This window comes from Marmota monax, unplaced genomic scaffold (genome assembly GCF_021218885.2).
Source record: "Marmota monax isolate L192 unplaced genomic scaffold, Marmota_monax_Labrador192_F-V1.1 WCK01_AAM20220418_F8-fsc00003, whole genome shotgun sequence".
Lineage (NCBI taxonomy): Eukaryota > Metazoa > Chordata > Mammalia > Rodentia > Sciuridae > Marmota > Marmota monax.
This window is the reverse complement of record NW_026694084.1, coordinates 1635001-1660296: the sequence shown is the minus strand read 5'-3', so window position 1 is coordinate 1660296 and position 25296 is coordinate 1635001. Positions and strand designations below refer to the sequence as shown.

The 25296-nt window shown below is 37.2% G+C and overlaps 1 protein-coding gene across 6 annotated transcripts in view; it reads left to right on the top strand.

Annotated features, from left to right (window-relative positions):
• Runx1t1 (RUNX1 partner transcriptional co-repressor 1) overlaps nucleotides 1-25296 on the top strand; it is a 140786-nt gene that overhangs the window by 62826 nt on the left and 52664 nt on the right. For 5 of the 6 annotated variants that reach the window (XM_046464869.2, XM_046464871.2, XM_058585610.1 and 2 more), the window contains 2 exons: nucleotides 20559-20696; nucleotides 22695-22936. In XM_046464869.2, the coding sequence (XP_046320825.1) occupies nucleotides 20559-20696; nucleotides 22695-22936 (380 nt within the window). Of the gene's footprint in view, nucleotides 1-18018; nucleotides 18868-20558; nucleotides 20697-22694; nucleotides 22937-25296 lie in introns of those variants that run through there. The other variant, XM_046464873.2, reaches the window with a different exon arrangement.

The window sequence follows — 25296 nt, the reverse complement described above, 5'->3', positions numbered from 1 at the left end:
GCTACTAATTACTACAACAAAAACATGAGAGATCTGTGATTGAGATCGACTTCCTTTGTATTTGGAACATTTATTACTTTTGTGATTAATTTATCTGACAAATAGTATCAATGAAGTGGTTTTCTTGAAAATGACTTTATAGATCTCTAGCAAGCACCATTTTTCATTTGTACCTGGAATGCTCTTTGCAGTTGTCCATCAATGCTATGTTTGATTTTCCCCCATTGTAATTCTTCATCAGCTCAGAGAAGACATCTCTAGTGCTATATGAAATATAAATGATTCCTAGTGAATGGATGGGAATTTAGGCTGTCATCTTAATTTAATAACATATATACCTACACTTAAAGGATTAATACAGATGAGACTGTATTAAGGACTTAATGTGAAATTTATTTGGGCATTCACTTGAGAAACGTACCTGGAACTTAAGGAGGTGTGTGAACTGTAAAAGTGTATTATGCAAATTGTAGCTAGTCAGAATTCTGTGGTTTTGAGTTCCCCAGTGGTCTTCCTGATAATAAAAGGCATTCTTGGTTTTAAAATGTCTTAAAATAAGAGAAGTGAAAACAGACTTAGATGCAATTGAGTACACATATGCAGATATTCCTTTGGTAAACAGAACTTGGGCTTCTGTCCTTAGAGAGTATTTATCAGCAATTAATTATTAGGGCACTTTCTCCAAATTACTTTATTAATTAAAATAATCTCATGGACCTCCATGAAAAATCATATTATGCAAAATATTAGCTGAAGCAGGGACTGTGTTAAAAAATGATGAATATGGGACTTGAGGTGAAGCTCAGGAGTTGAGGACTAGCCCCACATGTTCAAGGTCCTGCTTTCAATTCCTAGCACAAGAGGGGGGAAAAAAAGAATGAATGTAAATGTAAAATTGAAACAACTGCTTAAGGTTTATGGGCCTGATCTCCCTATAGATTGAAGGCATTAATCCAAGGAGAAATTTCCATGTAAATATATGTTTTCAGTTCTCTATTAGTGTGTAAATATGATTATATGTAAAGAGTTTGCTACTGTAATTTATAGGCTCTCCAAACTTGTCTTTTGGAACCCTCCTAGAGGACTCAACATTTTAGTGAAGCTGCCTTATTGGAAAGGGTGGTATTTTTTATGTACCCTCCTTGAATACTTTATAAATAATTTAATCATTTATTTGGGCTATTTATATTTTATTTATTAATTTATATTTTTGGTACCAGGGATTGAACCCAGTTGTGTTTAACCACTGAGCCACATTCCAAGCCAGGATCAGGCTAAGTTGCTCAGGGCCTTGCTAAGTTACTGAAGCTGGCTTTGAACTTGTGATCCCCCTGCTTCAGCCCCTGGAGCTGCTGGAGTTAAAGGTGTGTGCCACTGGGCCCAGCTGTTTAGGGGTTTTCTTCTCATGGTGGTATACCTTGTGAACCACTGGATCTTTATTCAGGAATTTATTTATTTAAATTCCACCTCTGGATCTTTATTCAATAAATACTGATGCTGGACACTTTTGGATAATTGAAGTACCAATGTGAATAAGGCACTTTCTTTTCCTGTGTTTGTAATTAAGCATTTTCATGTGATAAATACATGAAACCTCTATAGAGAACCTCACCTCTTGGAACCCTCCCGTTCCTTTTTGGTTGTCTTTAATTTCAGTTTTCACTCCTTCAATTTGAAGTTGACCAGCCTTGGTGGAGATCCAAATAAAAGTATATTCATTCTTTCCTTCATATATAATTTTTTTTTTTTTTACAAATCATTTTGTTTCTAGAAATCTGGATATGCTAGATTTTACTTGAATTGACGTTAAGGCACTCACTTATTTTACTCATCACTCACCAAGAAAAAATCTTCTGTTACCAAATGTAATAGAGTGCCCTTATTCCATGGCTTTATTTATTTAGTAAATGTAAGTACTGGGGATTGTACCCAGGGATGCTGTATGTCCCCAGCTCTCTTAATTTTTTTTCCCCTTGAGACAGGGTGTCTCTAAGTTGCCTGGGCTGGTCTTGAATTTTAAATTCTCCTGCCTCATTCTCTCAAGTTTCTAGGATTACAGATGTGTGCCACTGTGCCCAGAAATGCATGGTTTCATGCTATTCATCCTAGATTCAGAGCTGTTATTCAGGGGATTCAGAATTAGTTCATTATAGTTTTAAAACAAAAAAAGATATTATTATTATTATTATTATTATTATTATTATTATTTAACTGGGAATTAAACCCAGTGTCACACTCAGTTACATCCCCATCCCTTTTTACTTTTTTATTTTGAGAGAGGGTATTGCTGAATTGCAGAGGCTTGTCTTGAACCTGTGATCTTCCTGCCTCAGCCTCCTCAGTCCTTGGGATTACAGGTGTGAACCACAATGCCCTACTAGAAAAAAGTTTTTTACAATATAATTGACAGTTTATTTGAAAGCTCTAGTCCATTGCAAGCCACTGACATAGAGATAGCCATTCTTAGTATCCTGATAGAGATTCATCTTTTATATATCCTTTTTCAGACTTTTATTTACAGACATATCCGTCTCTCTGACAATAGATTTTTAAAAAACAGGATCTTGTAAAGCATGTAGATTTGTAACTTTTTTCCTTCACTTAATGTGTTTTAAAGATCTTTTTGTGTAAATGTACAAGTCATTATTTTCACTGTATGGTTGTATTCGAATTTCAGTTGCCAATTGGCCATTGTTTTTCTAAACTCCTTATTATAAACATCTTTGTACACTTGATATTATATATCTATTTAAAAAAAATTCCAAAGAGTGGAATTGATATATTAGAAACTTATAGTGTAGGCCTGATTATCCTACAAGAAAATAATCATTTATAAAAGTGTGCTAAAGTGTTATTTTTACCTTAACTAGTTAAAAAAAAGGAATCTTTTTTTTGAAACAGATGATTTTGTTTGAATAAATAAAAAATACTTTTACCCCCATAGGACTATAGGTCATTTATATTTCCTTTCTGCATTTCCTGTGTCTTATTTATCAAGACTGTCAGTTTCATTGTTATCTCATACCAAGTAGCTTTTTCCTGGTTGTTTCTGTATTTATGGTACATTTTGCTCTATTCAGTTTATTAGTAAGTGATATTACTGGTTTTGCCTTTTTTTAAAATCATGGTTAGGCTTTCCTAGTCCTAAAATTATATAAATATGCACTTATAAATTTTTTTAAATATTAAATATATATTAGTTTTTATTCCTATGGGAACTCATGAATTTGAATACAGTAGTCCTGACTTATCCTCAGAGGCCTATGTTTCAAGACCCCCAGTAAAGGCCTGAAATTGTGGATAATACCAAATCTTATAAATGCTGTTTTTTTTCTATATATACATGCCTATGATAAAATTTATGTATATATGTATGTATCTATGTTTGTTTGTTTGTCCTTGGGATTGAATCCAGGGGTGTTTAACCACTGAGCCCTATCCACAGCCCTTTTTACTTTTAATTAAAACAGGGTCTCACTAAATTGCTGAAACTGACATTGAACTTGGGATCCTTCTTGTCTCAGCCTCAAGAACCACTGGGATTTAGGCATGTGCTACTGTGCCTGACCAAAGTCTAATTTATGAACTAAGTACAGTTAAAGATTAGCAAAAATTCCTAGTAATAAAATGATTATAACAATATATTATAATCAAAGTTATATGAATATGTTCTCCCCTTTTTAAAAAATAGCTGATGTAGCCAGGTGTGGTGGTGCACAATTGTAATCCCATAAACTCAGGAGGCTGAGCTAGGAGGATTGCTGGTTCAAAGCCAGCCTCAGCAAAAGTGAGGTGCTAAGTAATTCATTGAGACCCTGTCTCTAAATAAAATACAAAATAGGGCTGGCGAATGTGACTCAGTGGTTGAGTGCCTTTGAGTTCAATCCCCAGTACAAAAAAAAAAAAAAAATCCTGATGTAACTGGGTCTGGTAGTGCATGTTTCTGATCCGAGTTACTTGGGAAACTGAGGCAAGAGGATGACAAGTTCTATGTCAGCCTGTCTCAAAATAAAAAAATAAAAAAGCCTGGGGATGTAGCTGTGTGGTAGAGCACCCCTAGGTTCAATCTCCAGTACTGTAGAAAAAAAAAAAGAAAACCACGCCCCCGAACCCCTCATACTTATTTATTCTTCTTTCTATGATGATATACGTGATGAGGTAAAGTATGATGAATGACTAGGCATTGTGACATAGCGTGAGACTATTAAGTCAGGGTTACTTGAACTCAAGCACTTTGGTACTGCAACAGTCCCTCTGATAATGAGGACAGCTATGAAGTGACTAACAGGCAAGGAGTGTACAGTGGACATGCTAGACAAAGAGATTGTTCACACCCAGATTGGGGCAGAATGTAATGAAATAGGACAGTAGATTTCATCATGTTATGTAGAATGCCTTGCAATTTCAAGCTTATGAATAGTTTATTTCTGGAGTTTTCTGTTTAATGTTTACCATGAATGACAAAAGTCATGGAAACTGAGACTTCAGATAAAGGAAAACTACTATATGTAAGACAGAAGCTTACTGAAAAAAAAAATGTTGTCTAGTAGTTCCTAGGAATGTTGAATGAACTCCTTTATCTTTTTTTCCTCACTAAAGAAAAGTCATCTTGATCAAACATGGAATTTTTAGGTAAATATGTATCCATTTCTGAGGTTCATATTTTTTCTGCTTATTTAAAATATTTATTTGTTTATTTTTCTACCGGGGATGGAACTCAGGAGCACTCAACCACTGAGCAATATCCCCAGCCCTTTTTTCATTTTTTATTTTGAGACGGGGTCTCGCTAAGTTGCTGAGGCTGGCTTTGCACTTGCAGTCTTCCTGCCTCAGCCTCCCCTGTTGCTGGGATTATAAGCATGCACCACCACACCCCCACACCAGGCTTATTTATAGTTTTAATGTTAGGTTAAACTTATGATGTTTCATTTTCAAAGTTTTCTGTTTTAATTTTTATTTCAAATTAAGTTCTAAAATATCCATAAAATTCCAGAAAAAAAATCTGTTGGTGTTTTGTTTGGTATTATATTAACTTTGAGGAATGGAGCATTTACAGAATGTGGGGAGAATACACATCTTGACAATGTAAAAGTTTTAAAATGGTTTAGTATAAAAAACTAAGGCCATGTGCACAGTCCTTATATTTAGCCCTTGGAGATACAGAATTGAAAAGGTGAGGACCCTTTATCCTTACCAGCTTTTATAATTGTGTGGTGAGTATAGTAGATTTTGTCAGATTCAGGTTTTAAAAGTCTTGCTTCTGAAGGAGGTGACTATGGAGGGGCTTTAGGCAGGGAGGGCCTAGAGGTAGAGAAAACAGTTCAGAGGCTCAGGAGGCTTTGAAGGTCAGGTCAGAGGTGAACTGAGGGCAAGTCTTAAAGGCATTTACAAGTGGAATTGATGAGATATTGGAATGGGTTGAACTAGGAACGAAGACAATGGAGAGGGAGAAGTTTTAAGATGATGTGGTGTTTGGGGCTTGGTCAGCTTGTCAGAAAATGACATTCAGCCCAGGGATTGAAATACAAGATGTGGAATGGATTTCCAAAGGAAGGTGGTTGGGTTTGGTTCTAAATATAACTGCTCATGGGATATCCAGATAGAGTTGTTAAGCAAGTAATGGGCTCTCACTTAGGAGACTGGCCTTCCCTGGAAGAATTTTTTGCATGAGATGTGAAGTTCTAGGTTGAGACTCATAGGATGCAGCTATTTCAAAAGATGAGGAGGTGAGGAAGGACTGGATCCATGACACTTCACTGAACCTTCTACAGGTGACCAGAATAATGATGCCACTGGACAAAAGGAATAAGAAATGTTTAAACAGGTCACAGCATACCAAGAAGTCAAGTGAGCTGGAGACTGAAATATAACCTGGTAGATGAACCACAGAAGAATTTTTATTTTTGCTGGGGTGGTGTAGGTAGAATGGTATTGATGGAAGCCCCATTGTAGTTGGAGTGAGGTATAAATATGCAAGATGGTTGCATTATCATCAGAAGCCTTTATTTTGATATTGCTATCACTAAAGAAATAACTTACCTTTCTTGAGTAGTGAATTTGAGTTGAGATGAGTTTTCTGGGCTAGTGAAAAGCCCTAAGGTCAGATGACGTTTGCAACTGGTTAAACCAATGAAGTGTGAGATGGGACTTGAGAAACAGCAGAGGTTAAATCTATCTGGATTGTAGGTCATTTGAATGGTTTGGGATTTTATCCTAAAGGATGTTGAATCATTGGAACATTTTAAACTGGGGAGTCACTTGATCCTATCGTTAGAATGTGTAGTTCTGGAGTAGTGATTCAGTTTTTTTTTTGTTGTTGTTGTTGTTCATCATCTGAACTGGAATCATGAGTTTATGGATGGTTTAATAAATACTTTTAAATGAATGCCTTTCATTGTTATTTTTTTAAATTTATTTTTGGCACTGGTGATTGACCCCATAGGTATTTTACCACTGAACTACATCTCTGGGCATTCTTATTTTTATTTTTTGAGATAGCGTCCTACTAAGTCTCTGAGGGTCTTACTATGTTGTTGAGGCTGGCCTCAAAATGGTGATACTCCTGTCTCAGCCTTCGGAGTTGCGGGGCTTACAGACATGCACCACTGTACCCCATGAAATGAGTACTTTTTAAAAAAGAGTGAATATATTTGTTTTTGAGAAGATCATTCTCTTTGTCTTATGATAAATAGATTGCAGCTTGGTGGTAGAGTTTATGAAGACAAAATAGCTTCTGAAAAAGTTAAAGTGGATGATGGTAGTGGCTTATGTGAAGGTGGGGATGTGGACAGGAGAAGCACAGGGCAGAAATAGAATAATCTGATGGTGGCAGGTGTGAGAGAGGAGGAGCGTAGGATGTTTCACATATGAGAAGAAGAGTATCACTTAGTTGAGTTTACCTTTTCCTATATTCTTCAACTGCAATATGGTTTTGGTCTTTGACATCATCACACGCCTCTCGATTCCAACTCATACCCTGTTTGTAACTAAGCTCTGTGGATTTGGCAAAGACTTGTAAAATATCTCCTGAATTTTCCTTTTTCTCCCTCCTGTAGCCATTGTCATCCTAGATATTTATATCACTTTTTTTCCCAGACTCTTGATATCCATTCTTCCTTTCTTATCCTATTTGTTCTTTGCTCCAGGTGTACCCATAATAAGGAAATGTGCATGTCATTTGGCTGCCTGAACACTTGGTTCCTGTCCCATGGCCTATAATGTAAAGTATAAATGAGCAGTGCTTTTTTTTTTTTCCTTGTACATTCAATTAAATTCAAGAGATATTCATTTAAACCTGGCATGGTGGTGCACGCCTATAATCCCAGAGACTTGAAAGCCGAGGGAGGAGAATTTGCAAGTTTGAGTTCAGCCTTGGCTATTTAGGAAGACCCTGTCTCAAAGTAAAAAAAAAAAAAAAAAAGGTATAGGGATGTGGTTCAGTGGTGGAAGACCCCTAGTTTTAAACCCTGGTACTAAAATAAAAAAAAAATTATTTAAGATCCTGCTCTTTGCTTGACTGTGATTTAACCAGAGGCGCATGCCCTGTGCACCTGCGTGCTTTTCTGCCTTGACATACTAACTGCTCTCTGGATGACTGTCACTGACTATACTGGAGATCTATACTACCATTTTCCTTCAGAAGCTCCTTGGGCCCTCTAGAACCTTGAGAAAGATGTCACTGTAGCAGAAGTTATCTATACTTTTAAAACTGTAAAATGCTTGGATCCCTAATTAATGATTTTTTTTTTTTTCACCTTCTGGAATGATCCACTATTGGCAACCAAGTGTTACTTAGATACTTACGTTCCATTTCTGGGCCCCTCTGATGCCTGTATCTTTTTCCACTCCTTACACAGCAGGTGATACTTTTCTATTATGTGGGCAATTTGGCTTTTTCTTAAGTATTTTTATTTCAATAATTCAGTGGACATTTGCAGATTGTCTGTGTCAGGGATCTTAAACTTTTCTTATTTAAACTGGAGACCCCTTTTTTTCCCTGAGATCTTAAACAGGACTCTGTAGTATAAAGAAGATGAACATGAACTATATTAGCTGAAGTGAGATAGCAAGACCCAAGACCTCTTGATACCTACCCCCCAATAGCTTGGTAGCTGTACCTCTTCATGATTAGAATAAAGAGCAGGAGTCCCGGGAGTTAAGGAAATAATAGCCATGGGAGGGATGACATTTCTAAGGGACTTGCACATAACAAGTAATGCTTAGAGTCCAGCAGTATCTCCATGACCAGCAGTTCTTTCCCTCTCAAAATTATTATTAATTCTTCTGCTAGAACTATCATTTCACTATTTGTTAATGTTTATAATGCTTTCTCTTTTCTCTCTCTAAAAATAAACAGATTGGTTTAGATTATTTCCTGCTTTTGCTTCTCTGAATTTCTGACTATTTGAATGGGTGTGTGCTTCAATCCTATCTGCTTTACACATTCTCTGTCCCACCCCAGGAGACCATGGATTACTAATAAGCCTTTGGCTATTTTGGTAGAAAGTAGTTTTGCTTCCTCCCTCTCTCCCTCCCTCACTCCCTTTTTTTCTTCCTTCCTTCCTTTATTCAACAATCTTCGTCTCACTCTTTTAAATCTAAGATCTCATTGCATTCTTTTAGAAGCTGAGGGAGTTGGAGTAACAAATCAGACAAAAGTTTATGTTATTTGATCTGACATTCTGGTTGGGGAGACATTTGAAAATCAGATAATATATCATGTATAGCTAGATTATTTCTGTAGAGTAAGGGAAGAGGAACTCCTATTGTTCCTAATAGAGAAGATCCAAATTGTTTTCTATTTGGTTTTTCCACAAATATAACTGATAGATTGGTATAGATTTTCCTTGGTCTTTACCAGGTTTGTTTTTTCCTTCCTTTCCTTCTTTCCAGGGAATGAACTCAGGAGTGCTTTACCACTGAGCTACATCCCCAGTGCCTTTTATTTTTTATTTTGAGATAGGGTCTTGCTAAGTTTGCTGAGGCTGGCCTTGAACTCATGATCCTCCTGCCTCAGCCTTCCAAGTTGCTGGGATTATAGGTATACACCATCAAGCCCAGCTACCTGGTTTCCTTCTTAACCAGAGTTCATATACCTTAAATGCACAGTGAAATGCTTCAGGTTGTCATCTCTGATTCTGGGTCAGTTTCTGACTTCCCCATCTAAAGGCTGAGACCTTAGCCTTGTTCTCATTAGCTTGGTTATCCTGGTGTTTATTAATAACATGGACTAAAAAGGTCTTATGCTCAGGCTTGCTCTAAGTTTAAGCTTACTTAGATGAGTCTTCAGGTTTCAAAACTGTTATTTTTGTTCCTATCTCATAATCAAATGGAATCACCAACAGACACCCAGCATACAAGTCAAGTGAAAGCCATGAATGGCAATGGAAAGTGGTTCAGAAGAGGCCAAAGGTGTTCCTCCTCCCCTCACTATACCCCTGTGGGCTGCTTTGTCACCTCCACATACTTCAGCCACACAGTGTTTCTGGGGTAGCATTTTAGCACCATTTATTCTATGAGGTGTTGTCCTTTTGTGATAACAGAAATGTTCTAGAACTGGCTGTCTAGAGCCAATGCTCTGTAACTGCCCTTCTAAGATGGTAGCCATTAGCCAGATGTAGTCATAGCTGTTTTGAGCACTTGATGTGGCTAGTGTGATGGAGGAAGTAAATTTTAAGGTTTATTTAACTTAAATAGCACCCACATGTTATTCCAACACGGACTATCATATTGAAAAGTGTAGTTCTAGTACATCTGATAGCCCTAGATTTAACATGCACTGAATGTGTTGTGTTTTCCAGTTTTCCTGATCACAAAGTAACATCAGCTTTAGATAATAATGAACCCTGAGAAGAACTGGAATAAGTTTTGATTTATAACCTTTGGCAAATCATTCAAGCCCTTTGGGCCTCAGGTCCTTTTTTTATGCAGTGGAAAGATTTATAGTAACTTCTCACTGTAAGATTTAAAATAAGATAAAACATGCCATGGCTGACTTATCCTATCAGGGTTTTTGTTTGTTTTAGGTTTTGTTTTTGTTTTGGGTTATAAGAATAAAATGTTCATTGTAGAACAGAGGAAAATAGTAAGGAAAAATATCTGTAATCTCATCATGGATAGAACAGCAACAGAAAAACTTGAATGTAGCAAATAGTGTATATTTTTTGTTCATCAGATGCTTTTTTTAGGGGTGGGCACAGTGGTGCATTCCTGTAATCCCAGCAGCTTGGGAGGCTGAGGCAGGAGGATTGCAAATTAAAAGCTAATCTCAGCAATTTAGCAAGGCTCTAAGCAACTTGATGAGACCTGTCACAGTATAATAAATAAAAAGGGCGAGAATGTGGCTCAGTGGTTAAATGCCCATGAGTTCCATCCCTAGTACCAAAGAAAAGCTCTCCTCTTTATTTCAATGATGTTATCTATGTGGTATGTGGTTATACTGGCACTATTATTGTCAGTAAGCTTTTGGAGACTCTGTAGGTCATATGAATATAAAATTGTCATACATTACCTCCCCCACCCCCAATATTATTTACTAAAACATAGGGGATGTTCTGTGATTACTGAAAGGTGCTTAAAAATTGTTAAATAATTTGTTAGCATTTGTATAGATTTATCTTTGGTGGCTTAATGTTTTCAGAATGTAAAATTTCTTTTTAGGATTACTTTTGGATGATGGAGGGTAGAAGGTACATGGATGATTTTGAGAGTTAAACTCTCATGTTTCCTGAAAGTCCTAAAATCTCAAAATTGAGACTACAGGCATGCTTTAAGACTTCACAGTGGGCTGGGGATGTGGCTCAAGCGGTAGCGTGCTCGCTGGCATGCGTGCGGTCCGGGTTCGATCCTCAGCACCACATACAAACAAGGATGTTGTGTCCTCCAAAAACTGAAAAATAAATATTAAAAAATTTTTCTGTCTCTCTCTCTTTAAAAAAAAATAAAAAAGATTTCACAGTAATAAACATTCATTTAAAATAATCAAATTTATTGAGAACCTTCTGTGTGTGGAGGACTATGCTAAGTGCCGGGAATCTAAAAACAGTAAGAACTGGGCATGGTGGCACATGCCTGTAATCTCAGCAACATGAGAGTCCAAGGCAGGAGGATTGCAAGTTCAAGCAACTTAGTGAGACCCTGTCTCAAAAAAAAAAAAAAAAAAAAAAAAAAATTAAAAATAAAAGCACTGGGAATGTGTTTCAGTGGTTAAGCACCCCTGGGTTCAATTCCCAGTACAAATAAATAAGTCAGTGAGCCACTATTGTCCTTATGTGAATTATGGCCTACATACTGTGTGATTAGAGGGATATAGACAATGTAGTATGAAAACACAGTACAGTCTGCACCAGCTGCAGATGGAAGAGTTGTCAGCAAAGGGTTTCTGGTAAAAATGACACCCAGATGGAGTTTTTAAAGGAATGATGGACAGACCAAGGCAATGTTGGTCGAAGAGTATTCGAGGAAAAAAGATGCAGTATGTATGAAAGCCTTAGTGAAGGGAAAATTCAGAGAACTTCCAGTAATTTAGGATGGCATTGGAGATGGGAATGGAGTGGATGAGAGAAATGAAGCTGAGTCTGGAGCAGTTGTAGAAGCAAGATGCGTCACAAAGCTCCTTCTGCACTCTATTAAGGAATGTCAACTTTCTATTCAAGGTTATAACAGATATTTGAGGAGTACTAAGAGGAGAGGAGCAGGGTCTTTGCTCACATCTTTTGACACATGTAGAAACATGGTTGGATGTTGTTTGGAGTTTGGAGGGGGGATCAGAGATGAATAAGTGGCACAGGGAAGAGAGTCCATTCAGCAGTTGTTGGACAGGCCAGGTTGAATGATGAGGCTTGAATTAGTGCAGTAGAAATTCATCCTCTGGATGTCTGGGTCTAGAACTTCTATTAGGCCAAAGTAATGGAAGGCATCCACAAAATGGCACAGTGTGAATAAAACCACCCTGTAAAGAGTGCTCTCTACCTCACGTCAGGCATTTGGCTAAGCATGTTGTTTATATTGTCTGAGTTTGTTCTCACCACACATGGGGTTGAAAATACATGGGGAGTTTTACATAGGATATGGCAGAACTGATCTTCAAATCCTTGTTTATCTTCTGAGTCCAAGCCCTTTATAACTATGGTGGTGCAAATAAGTAAGTAAGGAGAAGTGTCGAGTGAAGATTTGAACATGACCTAAGAAGAGACTTTGGGGAAGAATATCAGTAATTATCATAGAAGTGGAGAATTGAGAACTCTTAGATTTAGAAGGGGCACCCAAGAAGGCAAGAGAAAACTGAGGAGAGAGTAGACTCATGGGATCCTGGGGCTGCTGATGATTCAAGGAGGAGGATGGTATCGGATGCTACAGAGATGCCAGATAATGGGGAGAGATATATATTACATAGGATATGACAGAACTGATCTTCAAATCTTTGTTTTTATTTTCTGAGTCCAAGCTCCTTCTGCGCTCTCTATATCTAAATATATATTTATTTATTTAAATATTTTTAGATGTAGATGGACACAATACCTTTATTTTGTTTATTTAGGTTTTTTTTTTTTTTTTTTAATGTGATGCTGGTATTGAACCCATGGCTTTATGCATGCAAGGCAAGCACTCTACCACTTAGCAACAACCCCAGCCCTGGATATATGTTTTGTGGATTAAAAACAAAAGTGGTGTTCTGGGGATATAGCTCAGTCGGTAGAGTGCTTTCCTTGCATGCATAAAGCTGTGGGTTCAATCCCTAGCATCACACACAGGAAAAAGGTGGCAATTGCAAAATTGGGGTTAGAGGACAATTTTTTGGGGGGAGAAGGAATACTAGGGCTTGAATACTCTACCACACCATTGAGATAGCCCCAGCCCTTTTTATTATTTATTTATTTATTGTTTTAGAGATAGGGTCTTGCTAAATTGCTGAGACCGGGCTTGAATTTGCCATCCTCCTGCTGTGACCTCCCAGATTGCTGGGATTACAGACACATGCCACCACATAAGGCTGGTTATTGGGTCTTCATTTATATAGTGAGGAAGTTTTTACCAGAACCTCTTCCATAGGCTTTACTTTGAGATTCATTGTTCAGAAGTGGACTATAATACCCACTACTGATAAGAAGAAAGTGGTTATTTATTTATTTTTCTGCCTCAGACTCCCCAGCCTCTGAGATTACAGGTATGTGCCACCTGTAATTGATAACCTGATTAACATAAAATAAGGAGGATCTTCCCCCAAGAACTATGGAGAAAGGGTGAGTACCTGAACAAATCAGGGCACTCTGCAAGAGATAGACGGTGGTGTCTCGATATGACCTAAGCTAAAGAATCTGCATTTTATCCTGTGCACAACAGACTCTCCCAAAGAATTCATTTAAAAATTTTTTAATTTAATTTTTATAGTGCTAGGGATCAAACTTGGACCTCACACATCTGTTAAGCAAGTTCTCTATCACTGAGCAATACCTCAGCTGTCCTCTCAAAGTTTTTATTTATTTTTATGTTCTAGGGATTGAACACAGAAGCGCTTTACCACTGAGCTATCAGTCTTTTTTTATTATTCTTTTGTTTTGAGACAGGACTTCCCTTAGTTGCTGAGGTTGGCCTTGAATTTGTGATCTTCCTGCCTTAGCCTCTTGAATTGCTGGGAATGCAGGCATGAGCCACCTCTCCTGGCTTAAAGGTTTTAGATTGCAGAAAAGATAAAATTTGTGTTTTTAAAGTAACAATATTCATAAAATATCTATTTTCTTTCTTTCTTTTTTTTCTCTGAGTACCTGGGACTGAACTCAGGCAGGAGCAGTAGACCACGAAGCCACATCCCCACCCTATTTTTTGTATTTATTTAGAAACAGGGATTAGTGCCTTACTTTTGCTGAGGCTGGCTTTGAACTCGTGACTTCCTGCCGCAGCCTCCTGAGCCACTGGGATTACAGGCATGCATCACTGTGCCCAGCACCTATTTTCTCCCCTCCCCGCTTTTTTTGTTTTGGAACTAGAGATTTAACCCAGGGGTGCTTTTTACCCCTGAATTATATCCCCAGCCCTTTTTATTTTTTAGTTTGAGATAAGGTCTCACTAAGTTGATTAGGGCTTTTCTAAGTTGCCAAGTCTGGCCTTAAAATTGCTATTCTTCTGTCTCAACCTTCTGAGATGCTAGGATTACAGGCATGGGATTTCATGCCTTGCTAATGCCTATTTTCTTAGTCTGTTCATGCTGCTATAACAAAATACCTCAGAGTGAGTGAGTAATTTATTAAGTGAGTTATTTATTTATTTTCTGGTTCTGATGATTGCACCCAGGGCCTTATGCATGCTCTACAAGTGGTCTACCATTGAGCCCTATCCCCAGCTCTAAAGTGAGCAATTTATAAATAACAGCAATCCATTTCTCACAGTTCTGGAGACCAAAATCAAGGCATCAGCAGATTTGGTGTCTGTTGAGCTCATGGTCTGTACTCCCAAGATGTTGCCTTACTGCTAGAATTCTGGGTTGTCACAGGATGGAAGAGATGGAAGACAAAAGGAGCCTACCTAGCCTACCTCTTGAACCCGTCTGTAATAAACCAGTCCTGTCACTGAGGGCAGGGTCCTCATGGCTTAGGTACCTCTTAGAGGCTCCACCTCCTAATACTATCTCATTAGCAATATGTGAATTTGGGAGAACATTGAGACATCTGATATGACATGATGTAAGAGGTCACTCTTATACTTGCCTAAAACTGTACTAAGTTTGATTGCAGAGTTGAACTGAATTTCAGGCCTTTAGTATCTTCTAATATTAGATATGGTCCCTGAATTAGTATTGGTTTGACTTAGGATTGTTTTTTAACTTTACAGTGATGTGAGAGATACCTTCAGTAGAAATTATACTTGAAATTTTAAAGTTTGATCATTTTTTCTGGACTAAGTGATATGCGGTACCATGCTCTCTCACTATGCTGGGCAGCAGCAGCAAGCTGCAGCTCTGCGTCAGACACCTGATCCCGAGAGTAAACAACTGATATTCTACAGTGTACTGTGTTGCTAGGCTCCGATGTTTGGTAGTTAGGTGTATTAAATGCATTGATTTATGATATTTTCTACTTAACAATGGATTTATCAGGATACAACCCCATCAGCAGTCAGGGAGCATCTGTTCCTATATAGTCCCTGATGTCTTTCTATATTTTTGTGCCATTGATGGTTTTTTTGGTCAGTAAATTAAGGTTGATTTTTTTCTTTTGTACCAGATTTTGAACCCAGGTGTGTTTAACCACTGAGGCATATTCCCAGACCATTTTAAATTTTTTTAAAATTTTTATTTTGAGATAGGTCTTGCTAAGTTATTTAGGGCCTTGCTAAGTTGCTGAGTCTGGCTTTGAATTTCTGAACCTCCTGCCTCAGCCTCCTGAGCAGCTGGGATTAGAGGCCTGCATCATTACACTGGGCAAAATTAAAGTTGATTATCTTTGAACTGGCAGTAACACCCAGGGAATGGATTTGTGAAAATTAGAAATTTAACATTGTTCCTATAAGAACCTTGTGTGTATATATACTTATTAAGTATCCTCCTAAGGAAGAATTAAAAAAATATATTTCTATCAAGTTGACTACCTATTTCGCTGGTTGGAGTGGATACTATAGATATCTCCAACTGTATACAGATGACAGAAGAGAGGCAGGGGTTCTGTGGTTTGGTCAGTGCCTAGGGCAGCTAAAGAAAGCTGTAATAGGATGTGTGTGATCTATAATGGGAAGTGAAGAATGTGCAAAATGGGGCAGGTCATATTGGCTGAGGGAAACCACAGCATTAAAGCAAAAGGCAAAAAAGTCAGGGAAGATGCCGTGTGTAGATGGAGTATAGATTTGACGGAATAGCCGGTGTGGATCAGGAGAACAAAGCTCACACCTGTTGGTGCCTGATATAAGTAGCACCATGCTAGGGTTTTGAATACATTTGTCTCATTTCTCACCACATATCTCTGAGTGATGAAGGATTGTATCCCCATTTTACTTCTGAGGGACTGAGGCTCAGGAAAGCCACTAGTGGTTGTTCCCTACTGGTGGTCGAGGAGTCCACATTTGAAGTCAGTTTGTCTTAACTTGGAAGTTGTCCTAATAGGCCAGATATCCCTCCACTGTATCATTCCATTGTGCTTACAAGGTTAGCACTGACTCCCATTCTCAGGCATTGTGGAAGGGTTCTGAGCAGGAATGGGCGTTCCCAGAAGTGCTCATCAGGGAAACGTGGAGGTAGGATGGAAGGCAAAAGTAGCCATCACCACCATTCTAGTCCATGGATGGTGGCCTGTAACATCTCACACCCAGACACTGGAGTCATTAAATGACTATTGTCAGAACTCTAGTTTAGTTGCCACCTTGTCCAGTTAAAATTCTATGCCCTCTTTCCTATTATCTTTTAGTAGTACATGGGTTCCACTATGTCATAATTCTGTTTTTTCCAGGTTTTTTTTTTTTTTAGATATACATGACAGTAGAATGTATTTTGACATATCATACATACCTGAAGTATAACTTCCCATTCCTGTGGTTGTACATGATGTGAAGATACACTGGTCATGTGTTCATATGTGAACACAGGAAAGTTATGTCTGATTCATTCCACTGCCTTTCCTATTCCCATCCCCCTTCTTCCCCTTCATCTAATTCAGTGAACTTTTATTCTCCCCCGCCCATCCCTTGTTGTAAATACCTTTTAGCTTCCTTAACCAAAACTTCTTCAAGTATGACTAACCCTGGACTAATTACTAAATGCCTGAGAAATTCTTCATAATCCATTACACCTCTGAGATTTATAACTGATGATAAACTCTGACAGAAAAGATGTGCCACCTACCGAAAATGACCTTTCCTTTTATACTATGTCTGGAATGGTATATCAACAAGAAAAATGTAGAATATCTATTTTTCATATTTTAAAAACACATCTGGAACTGTTTAAGTTGAAGTCAAAGAAGTGCCAAGGCAGATTATGCCATACCTTCTCTTTTTTACTTAAAAAAAAAAAAAAAAGGAAATGGAAAACATACCACTTCTAGAAGGCCCTGACAATGAATTGGATATTGAAATGGTGTCAATAATGTATTTATATATGCCACATTTTCTTCCATGCATCAGCCATCTTTGGTACATATGTGTTGGATATTTGCCAAGTGAGAGAAATCTTACCAGATAGAGAAGATCACCTTGTTTATAAGTGGTGTGAATCATTATGATAGAAGTAAAGTCAGCCCTTTCTGATTAGAATTACCTTCCCTGCCTGATCAAATAGATTTTTATCTCTTTTTCCTCTTTCTTTCTCTTTCCTCCCCACTCCTTTTTTTTTACCTCCTCCTCCTTCTCTTTCTCATTTTTTAAAAAAATCAGTTCATGTCATTCTTTCAATAAATGTCAGCATTCCCCTCCAGCAACTAAAAAATAGAAATTACATACCAGAAAAGTATAATTTTCATGAACTTAAAAAATTACATGAGATATACTATAACTTAATATTGGTTTTACCATGTCCTCTAATTTGAAATGGAGTGAAATGCTTCTGTGGTTAAATCATAGCTCTTGTGCTGTTTGCTATAAAAGTTTCAAGAAAATATATTTCAGAATTTTTTTCCCCAAATAATCCAAAACAAATGCAGCAGAGCTCAGAATACTTGAAACATATTTTCTGAATTTATCTTAAATATCTCTGCTCCAGAGGGTTTTTGTGTGTGTATGGATTAGGCCCAGCCCGTTATTTCACCATCTATCTCCATCCTGGATTGATTGCTCTGAACAGCACAGAATGAGTTACATATGGTCCCACTTTGTCTCAGTTTGTAGGACCTCTGGGTTGGAACTCCATTTGATCAGAGGGAAGCCAACCATCGCAGAAATTTGGCTAATGTCAAAATGCTATATATATATATATATATATATATATATATATATATGTATATATACATATATATATATATGTATATACACACACACACACAAACACACACATACATATATTCCAGTTAGAATGTATATGTCCTGTTTTGGACGGTGGTATTTTTCTGTCCATTGGTTCAATGGTTACTATGCTGAGAATGTTGATGGTATTTTAAACATGAAAAAAGAAATCACCTACCTATTCTGATGATGGTGCTTTGTACAGGAACCATGTTACAAATATGGACTGAGACTGGTATGTAATATGTTTTCCAGTCAAAATTATGAATAAGTCAAAAATCTGTCTCAAATTGAGATGAAGATAGAAATAAAAAGATTATTATAAATATAAATTCAGATCTCAGATGTGAAGAGGAGACCCATTGACAGCTTCATTGATAGTCTGCAGCCTATTTTCTTAATGTGGGCTATTTTGAAAAGAAAGAAGCATGGGTTTGAGTTCTGTTTTAAAGTCTGTGTTTGGCCCTTAACTGTTATGAGGATAGGATGGTGGAGCTGTGGCCATCAAGGGTCAGCTCCAAGGCCAGGGCACATGGATCCGTGAGGGCAGCTCTTCCCTGGAGACTCCTGTCTCTCTGTTGTTCTTTTCCCTCTTTTTTTTTTCTTTCCTTCTACTGCTTATTTGTTTTTTCATTCCTTCCGTCTCCCCTTCCCCCTCCTGCTCTTCCTTTCTCTGTCTGTGCAACCACGTGCTTCGAGTCTGTGTATCTGGACTGCCTTCGCTAACAGTTCCATGTGAGTGTTAGCAGAATGAAAGCCAGATGGACCAGCAGTTCCCACTGTTATCTCCCAGCCGACTCTGGCAAGCCTCCCTCTCTCCCTCCTTTCTTGGCATGACAGAAATATTTGCCTTTATTTAGGGAGACTTGTATTTGCTGCTGTACCTCTTCCCTCAGCGGCAACATAAGCCGAAAGCTATTTATTCCCTTGTTGCTGAGGTTGGTTGAGGTGAGTAGAATGTGCAATGAATTTATTGAAGAAGCAGTTTTAAGTCTGCCTAACTTGTGTATTTTTTCTAGAATAAACGATGTACTGATACTACTTTCTAAATGCTCTGGAATAACAATAGGAAAACAAGTTTTTGAACAATAAGATAGAGGTAGAAAAACTCTCTATGTGTCTGCTATCGTTTCACTCAGGACACTTTTATAAATCTAGGACATTTACGGTTCAGCCAGCAGTAAAAAGGAAGAAACAGAGACCCTGATACTGTTACCTGATCACCATACAAAGTGTACTTATTAGAATTATTATTTTTATTCTTTTTATCACATCTTTCTTAATATGGTATCAATATTATTTTGATTTTTAAAAATATTTTATTACAAACTAAGTCTAAAGAAATTGTTTTGAACAAAGGTGAACTAGACTTGGAATTTTTTTGGGGGAGGGGTAAGGGTTGAACCCAGGGGTGCTTAACCACTGAGCCATATCTTAAGCCGTTTTTTTTATATTTTATTTAGAGACAGAGTCTTGTTGAGATTTGGAATTGTTGTAGTAACTTGGGCTTTTCATTTTCTTTTAATAACTGATTTTTAAGTAATATTGAGAAATTTTCACTATGATTATAATATTTTAAAAGGCCTGTTCTTGAATAGTTTGTTATGTTACTTTGCTAAGACTTTGAATAAGAAATATTTGTGAGCTGTGGAAGCATCTAGAAATATTTTTGGTTTGTATATACACAAATATTTATAGGAAAGTTGATCTAAAGAAACAACAACAAAAAAACCCACTTCATTTTTCCCGGAGATTTATTGCTTTAATAAGTAGATTGGATTGAGAAAAACTGTTCAAGATTTCAAGGGAAAAGTATACTTACGAGACTATAGTTCTGCATTATAAATGTTCATTGTTGAGTAATCAGGAAAATTCTCTGTATCTGCCTCATACTTAAAAAAAATAGGCGTGTCTTTAGATTTTATTAGTTCTCAATTTGGGGCTTTTACATGCTGACTTGTCTGAGATTATTAATTGGAGTTTTGATCTCATGTTTTTAAAGTGACAGGTCAAAGATGCACACATTCTTAAGTAAATAATAGCTTGACTTCATTGTGAAACTTATAGCATTTATGTAGTGGTGATTTTTAAAGCAGGGAAGATAAAATTAAAGGGAGAGATATGTCTGTGAGACATAATGTGTTTCATCTAATAGGCCAAAAAACCAGGCATATTGAAAGGGGATGGCAGGTGTTACAGAAATTCATCACAGAACCAGCTCCTGCCAGTGTCTCACCTGCATAACAGACTTTGGTTTTTGTTATTTCTGGGCTGTCATAAGGGGTTCATTATCATCCTTCTTCCTCATCTATTTTCTGCTTCTTGCTAATGTTGGCTTCAGCTTTGAGTGAAGTTGTGCTGTTGCATATAACACTACCAAGGTAGCATCTGCCCAAGCCAGAAATAACAATAGGATATAATATAACCTAGTTACAAATGAGGTCTTGCCATCTGTGCTACCCCTTCTTAAGTGGAGTTTGGATGATAAAATCCTGATTTAAACTTTCGTAGATAAGCGCAGTTTATTGATAGAAGATGTTGAATTTCTTCTGTTCACTTGCTTTTTAAAAAGATAAATCCCACTTGAAACACTGAGGTGCTTAGGCATAGAATAACCTGTTCCTGGTGGCACCCTCCAGATCGTACTGAGAAGCACTCCACAATGCCAGACTCACCTGTGGATGTGAAGACGCAATCTAGGCTGACTCCTCCAACCATGCCACCGCCCCCAACCACTCAAGGAGCTCCAAGAACCAGCTCGTTTACGCCAACAACATGTAAGTAGTCATTTTTTTGGATTTTATGTTTTGGTTTTGAAGATTAAATTAATTTTTTTTTCCTGCAAATAAAAAGGGAAAAAATGTATTATGCAGACACGCAGCAAAAAAATCAGTTTGCTAGTCAGTAGTTATCCTATCTTACGTCTTCTTGACATGGCTGCCAATATTTGCTTTCCTTTGCACTATTTCTTTGGAGTTGGAGTCTCCTATGATTCTAGCAAAGGAAGAACATTGAGTTTGTTTGGTACCTCTACTTCTCACCCCTATAACTTTTAATTTTGTCTAATGTGGAGCTCTTTATTTTAGTTTATTTTGACTTAGAATATATTTCTAGGTTACTTCTGATCTTCTAATACCACTTTCCTTTATTTTGAATAATTATAATGTTAAAAATCTGGCTTCCTTAAGTTAAAAAAAGTACTGCTGTGCACAACAGTTTCATGCGGATACCTTTTGAAATTGGTAGCATCAACCTTGTCTTGAGCCTGTCAGGCTTTTGTTAAACCTTTGCTCCATTACCACCTAGCTTGAATCCTGTATTCCTAGCCAGTGGTGTGTATTGCTTTCTGTCTATCCCAGGAAAGGACATAACACTGACAGAGTAGCAACTTCCCTTTCTTTCCTGAATATTCCAGCAGAGAGAGGGAATAGCTTTGTTTTAGTTGATCTCAAAATTCTGTTTAGAATTGTCATCGAGGATTTGTGAAACTAATAAATGTTATCTGTTGCAGATAATACTATTTACAGACCATGTGCCATGAAATCCATAGGAAGGAAAAATAACTAACAGGCCAAAATAGATCTGTGGGACTATAAGGGATCAACAAAAATACACATCCTAAGCTGTTTATGCAGTGTTGTGCTGCCATTTAAAAGACCTTTCCAAATGTGTAAGGAACAGAAGATTGTGACGTGCCAAGTTGTAACCCTGTCATCTTACATTTCGCTTGTTGTTACCCAAAGTCACAGTGATAGGCATATGTCTCCTGTGAGATGGCTGCTGAGCTATCATTTCTTGACAGGTTACTTTGGTTCTCATTTGGGATAAAAGAACTACATTATTATCTTGAAATAAAACTGTAAGAAAAACTGGTTCCTAACAACTTCCTCAGAATGTTACTAGACATAGTTAATCACAATTATACTTAAAAATGGGATTGATACAGATTAATTTGGTAAATTAACTGAATTAAAATAATGGAATCATTATTTTCCTCAGTGAGAAATGTGCAAGTTTTTTCTAGCCTAGTTTGTATGGATTATTATCAATAATAATGAATTTCATTGGAAATAAATTTACTGAATTACTACCAAGCCATGCTCTTGGTTGGATTGAGGTGTCTCCTTTCAATTTCTTGAAATAACTCCTTGATAAATACCATATCCATTTGGGCTTCTTACGTAAAATTTGCATTTTTTCCCTAAATAAGTGGTTAAGAAATATGAGGGGGAGAAAATAGCCTTCTAATTGGGTGGTATAAGGTTAAAACTTGAAAGTCTATTTCTATAAACACAGCTGTCAGTTGTGTGTACAAAACATGATTAAAAATGTTCAGTGATAAATTTAGTCTCCACCAAATGTACACTTTCTCTAGGGGAGCAGTTTAGGAAGGAATAGTCCTGTTATATTGATGTAAGCCTGTGACAAAAGGCTGACTTGCAAAGCTGTTTGTTCTATGTTTGAAGCATTTCAGGTGGTTGGCATATGTGCACATGGGAGGCAGAGCTGGCCCTGTGTTTCAGCAGACTCCATTTATCATCAGCTTCTGTGCAGAATGCCATCTCTGAGTGTGTGGAATAGACCCATTTAGTGAGAGAGTGCCTGAGTCTGGTGATCTTGTGAAGTCTAATCATTTTGCAAAAAGTCCAGACATTTTTTGTAATTGCAAAATCACTAGATTTCAGGGGGAAGAAACTTGATAGCAATTTTCTTGTGCATGTTCTCTGTAAGTTTATTTATTTTATTTTTTCCTACTGATTTTGTGCCCTTGACAGTAACTAATGGCACAAGCCATTCGCCTACAGCCTTGAATGGCGCCCCCTCGCCGCCCAATGGCTTTAGCAACGGGCCTTCCTCTTCCTCCTCCTCTTCTCTGGCTAATCAACAACTGCCCCCAGCCTGTGGTGCCAGGCAACTCAGCAAGCTGAAACGGTTCCTCACTACCCTGCAGCAGTTTGGAAATGACATCTCACCAGAGATTGGAGAAAGAGTCCGCACCCTTGTGCTAGGACTAGTGGTAAGCAGACAGAAACCAACCCTGTTGTCTGTGGGTAGGGGAGACTGGGGCAGGGGGAGTCAGAAATTTAGACCCCATTCTCACAGCATTTTTGTGCTGTGAGACTGGAGGTTGTGTGCAAGTCTGATTTATTCAGTAACACATTTTCTAATTCTGCATTATATATATTGACCAACCCCCACCATGGTTTCTTTTATTATTTGACACATGCACACAAAAAAGAGATAGCTATACAAACTTATTGTTATCTAGTTCATAAATGCATGTTTTGTACATACATTTGTATCTGTGTATATGTACACGTGTTCATTTGCATATATGCACGTATTGTATGCATATGAATGTATGTACATGTATCTGTTAATATATATATATGTACATGTGTGTATGTATATTTCAATAAATATACTCTCCTGGCATTGTTAATGACTTTCACCAAATGACAATATGGTGTTGTTATGTTACTGACTCATTCTAATTAGGTGCTCATAACTGAGTTGCTTTGAGGGACTTTTATTATCGACTTCAACAAATAAGGATTTTAACAAGTCACACATTCTTCTTTTATGTTATTTCTTCTTTTATGCAAACAATTTTTAAAAAATGTTTTAATAACCATACATAAAATTTGCCATTTTGCCATTTTTAACTGTAGGATTCATGGACATTACATCTATCCATGTCACAGCTGTCACCAGAGTCCATCTCCAGAGCTTTCTCATTACTCCAAACTGAACCCTCTACCCATGAAACAATAACTCTTCATTTCTTCTCTCCCTAACCCTTGGTAACCATTAATTATTGTTTTGTTTTTAAACCAAATCTTGTTATAGATAGAATTACTTAAACTACTAAATTGAGAACAGAATTGTTGATTTTGGCATATTATATTGCATTTTGTGTATTATCACCCCCAAAATGAGAACATATATATCCTTTTTGCCCTAAGTCACTTTTACCTTTATTGAGATTTTCTGCACAAGCAGGGAATTTTATAGCATTTAGGAAGGCTATTTTCCCATAACAAACTGAGCCATAGAGGAGCTATAAGACATATATTCAGTCCTTTTATCCAGGCTTATGGTGAAACTGAAATTTGGATGATAGGCAGCAGTTTCCTTTTTCTAGAAATAGATCATTTATTTTTATTACAATCACTGTATCCCACATTTGACAGAGATTTTGCAATTGAAATTTTAGCCATTTCCTTTCCTTTCCAATCCAAGGGAAGAAGGCTATGCTATTTCCCACAGTCTCTCAGCTCACCTTACATACCTCCAGGACAGAAAGTGGGCTGTGGAAGAGGTGTGTCAGGATGCTTTAGGTACTTTGTCACTCTTGAGTTTTACATAATAGACTTTTCAGCATGTAAATAAGTTAAGCTAAAGAACCACAAAGTAAATCCAAAGCAATAATTGTATCTAGTAGATACATTATTGGTAAAAATTGTTTTTTTTTTCCTCCCAACCTGCTTTATACATTTAATATGTTCTTTATTAAAAGGTGTTCCAGGGCTGAGATGCAACTTTTTTTAACTTCTCTAGTTAAAAAAAAAATTCATAACTTAAAATGTAGAAAACCTTGGTTGCCTTAAGTAGCTCTTTCTTCATAGTAAGTGATATACATTTTTGGGGAACGGGGGGATTGGTACTGGGGATTGAATTCAGGGGCACTCCACCACTGAGCCACATCCCCAGCCCTATTTTGTATTTTATTTGGAGACAGGGTCTCACTGAATTCCTTAGCATCTCATTTTACTGAGGTTGGCTTTGAACTCGTGATCCTCCTGTCTCAGCCTCTCTAGCTGCCGGGATTACAGGCGTGTGCCACTGTGCCCCACAGTAAATGGTATACTTTTGAGTGAAATGTTTTTTAAAAATATTTGTTTAACTAAAAACTTTTTAGAGAAAAATTAGGTAAAGTCTAATTAAATGATGTCTTCCATATAATAGATAATGGATGTTTGTCAAGTGAGTGCATTAATAAAGAATAAACATTTGCTTTAAGCATTTGACTATAGGCCATTTTATTTATTTAATTCTTGAGACCATCCTTTAAAGGAGTGATTTTTTTTACACATTTTATACATGGGGCAACTGAGGTATACAGATATTATAAATAAAATATATTAGGCCACCCAATTGGTAGTAATAATTTGGACTTAGATACTAAATCATAATGAATCACATTATGCTGTTACTTAGGTGGAGCTAAGAAAAGTGTTAGGAAGTATTGTCCCATAGAAAATGAGTCATGGAAACAAAATGATAGATTTTTTAAGAGATTGGTTTCCAGACTTGTATCATTACGGGCAGGAAATTTAGCATTTATTCATAGTTTCATGCAAACATGTTTTGAGT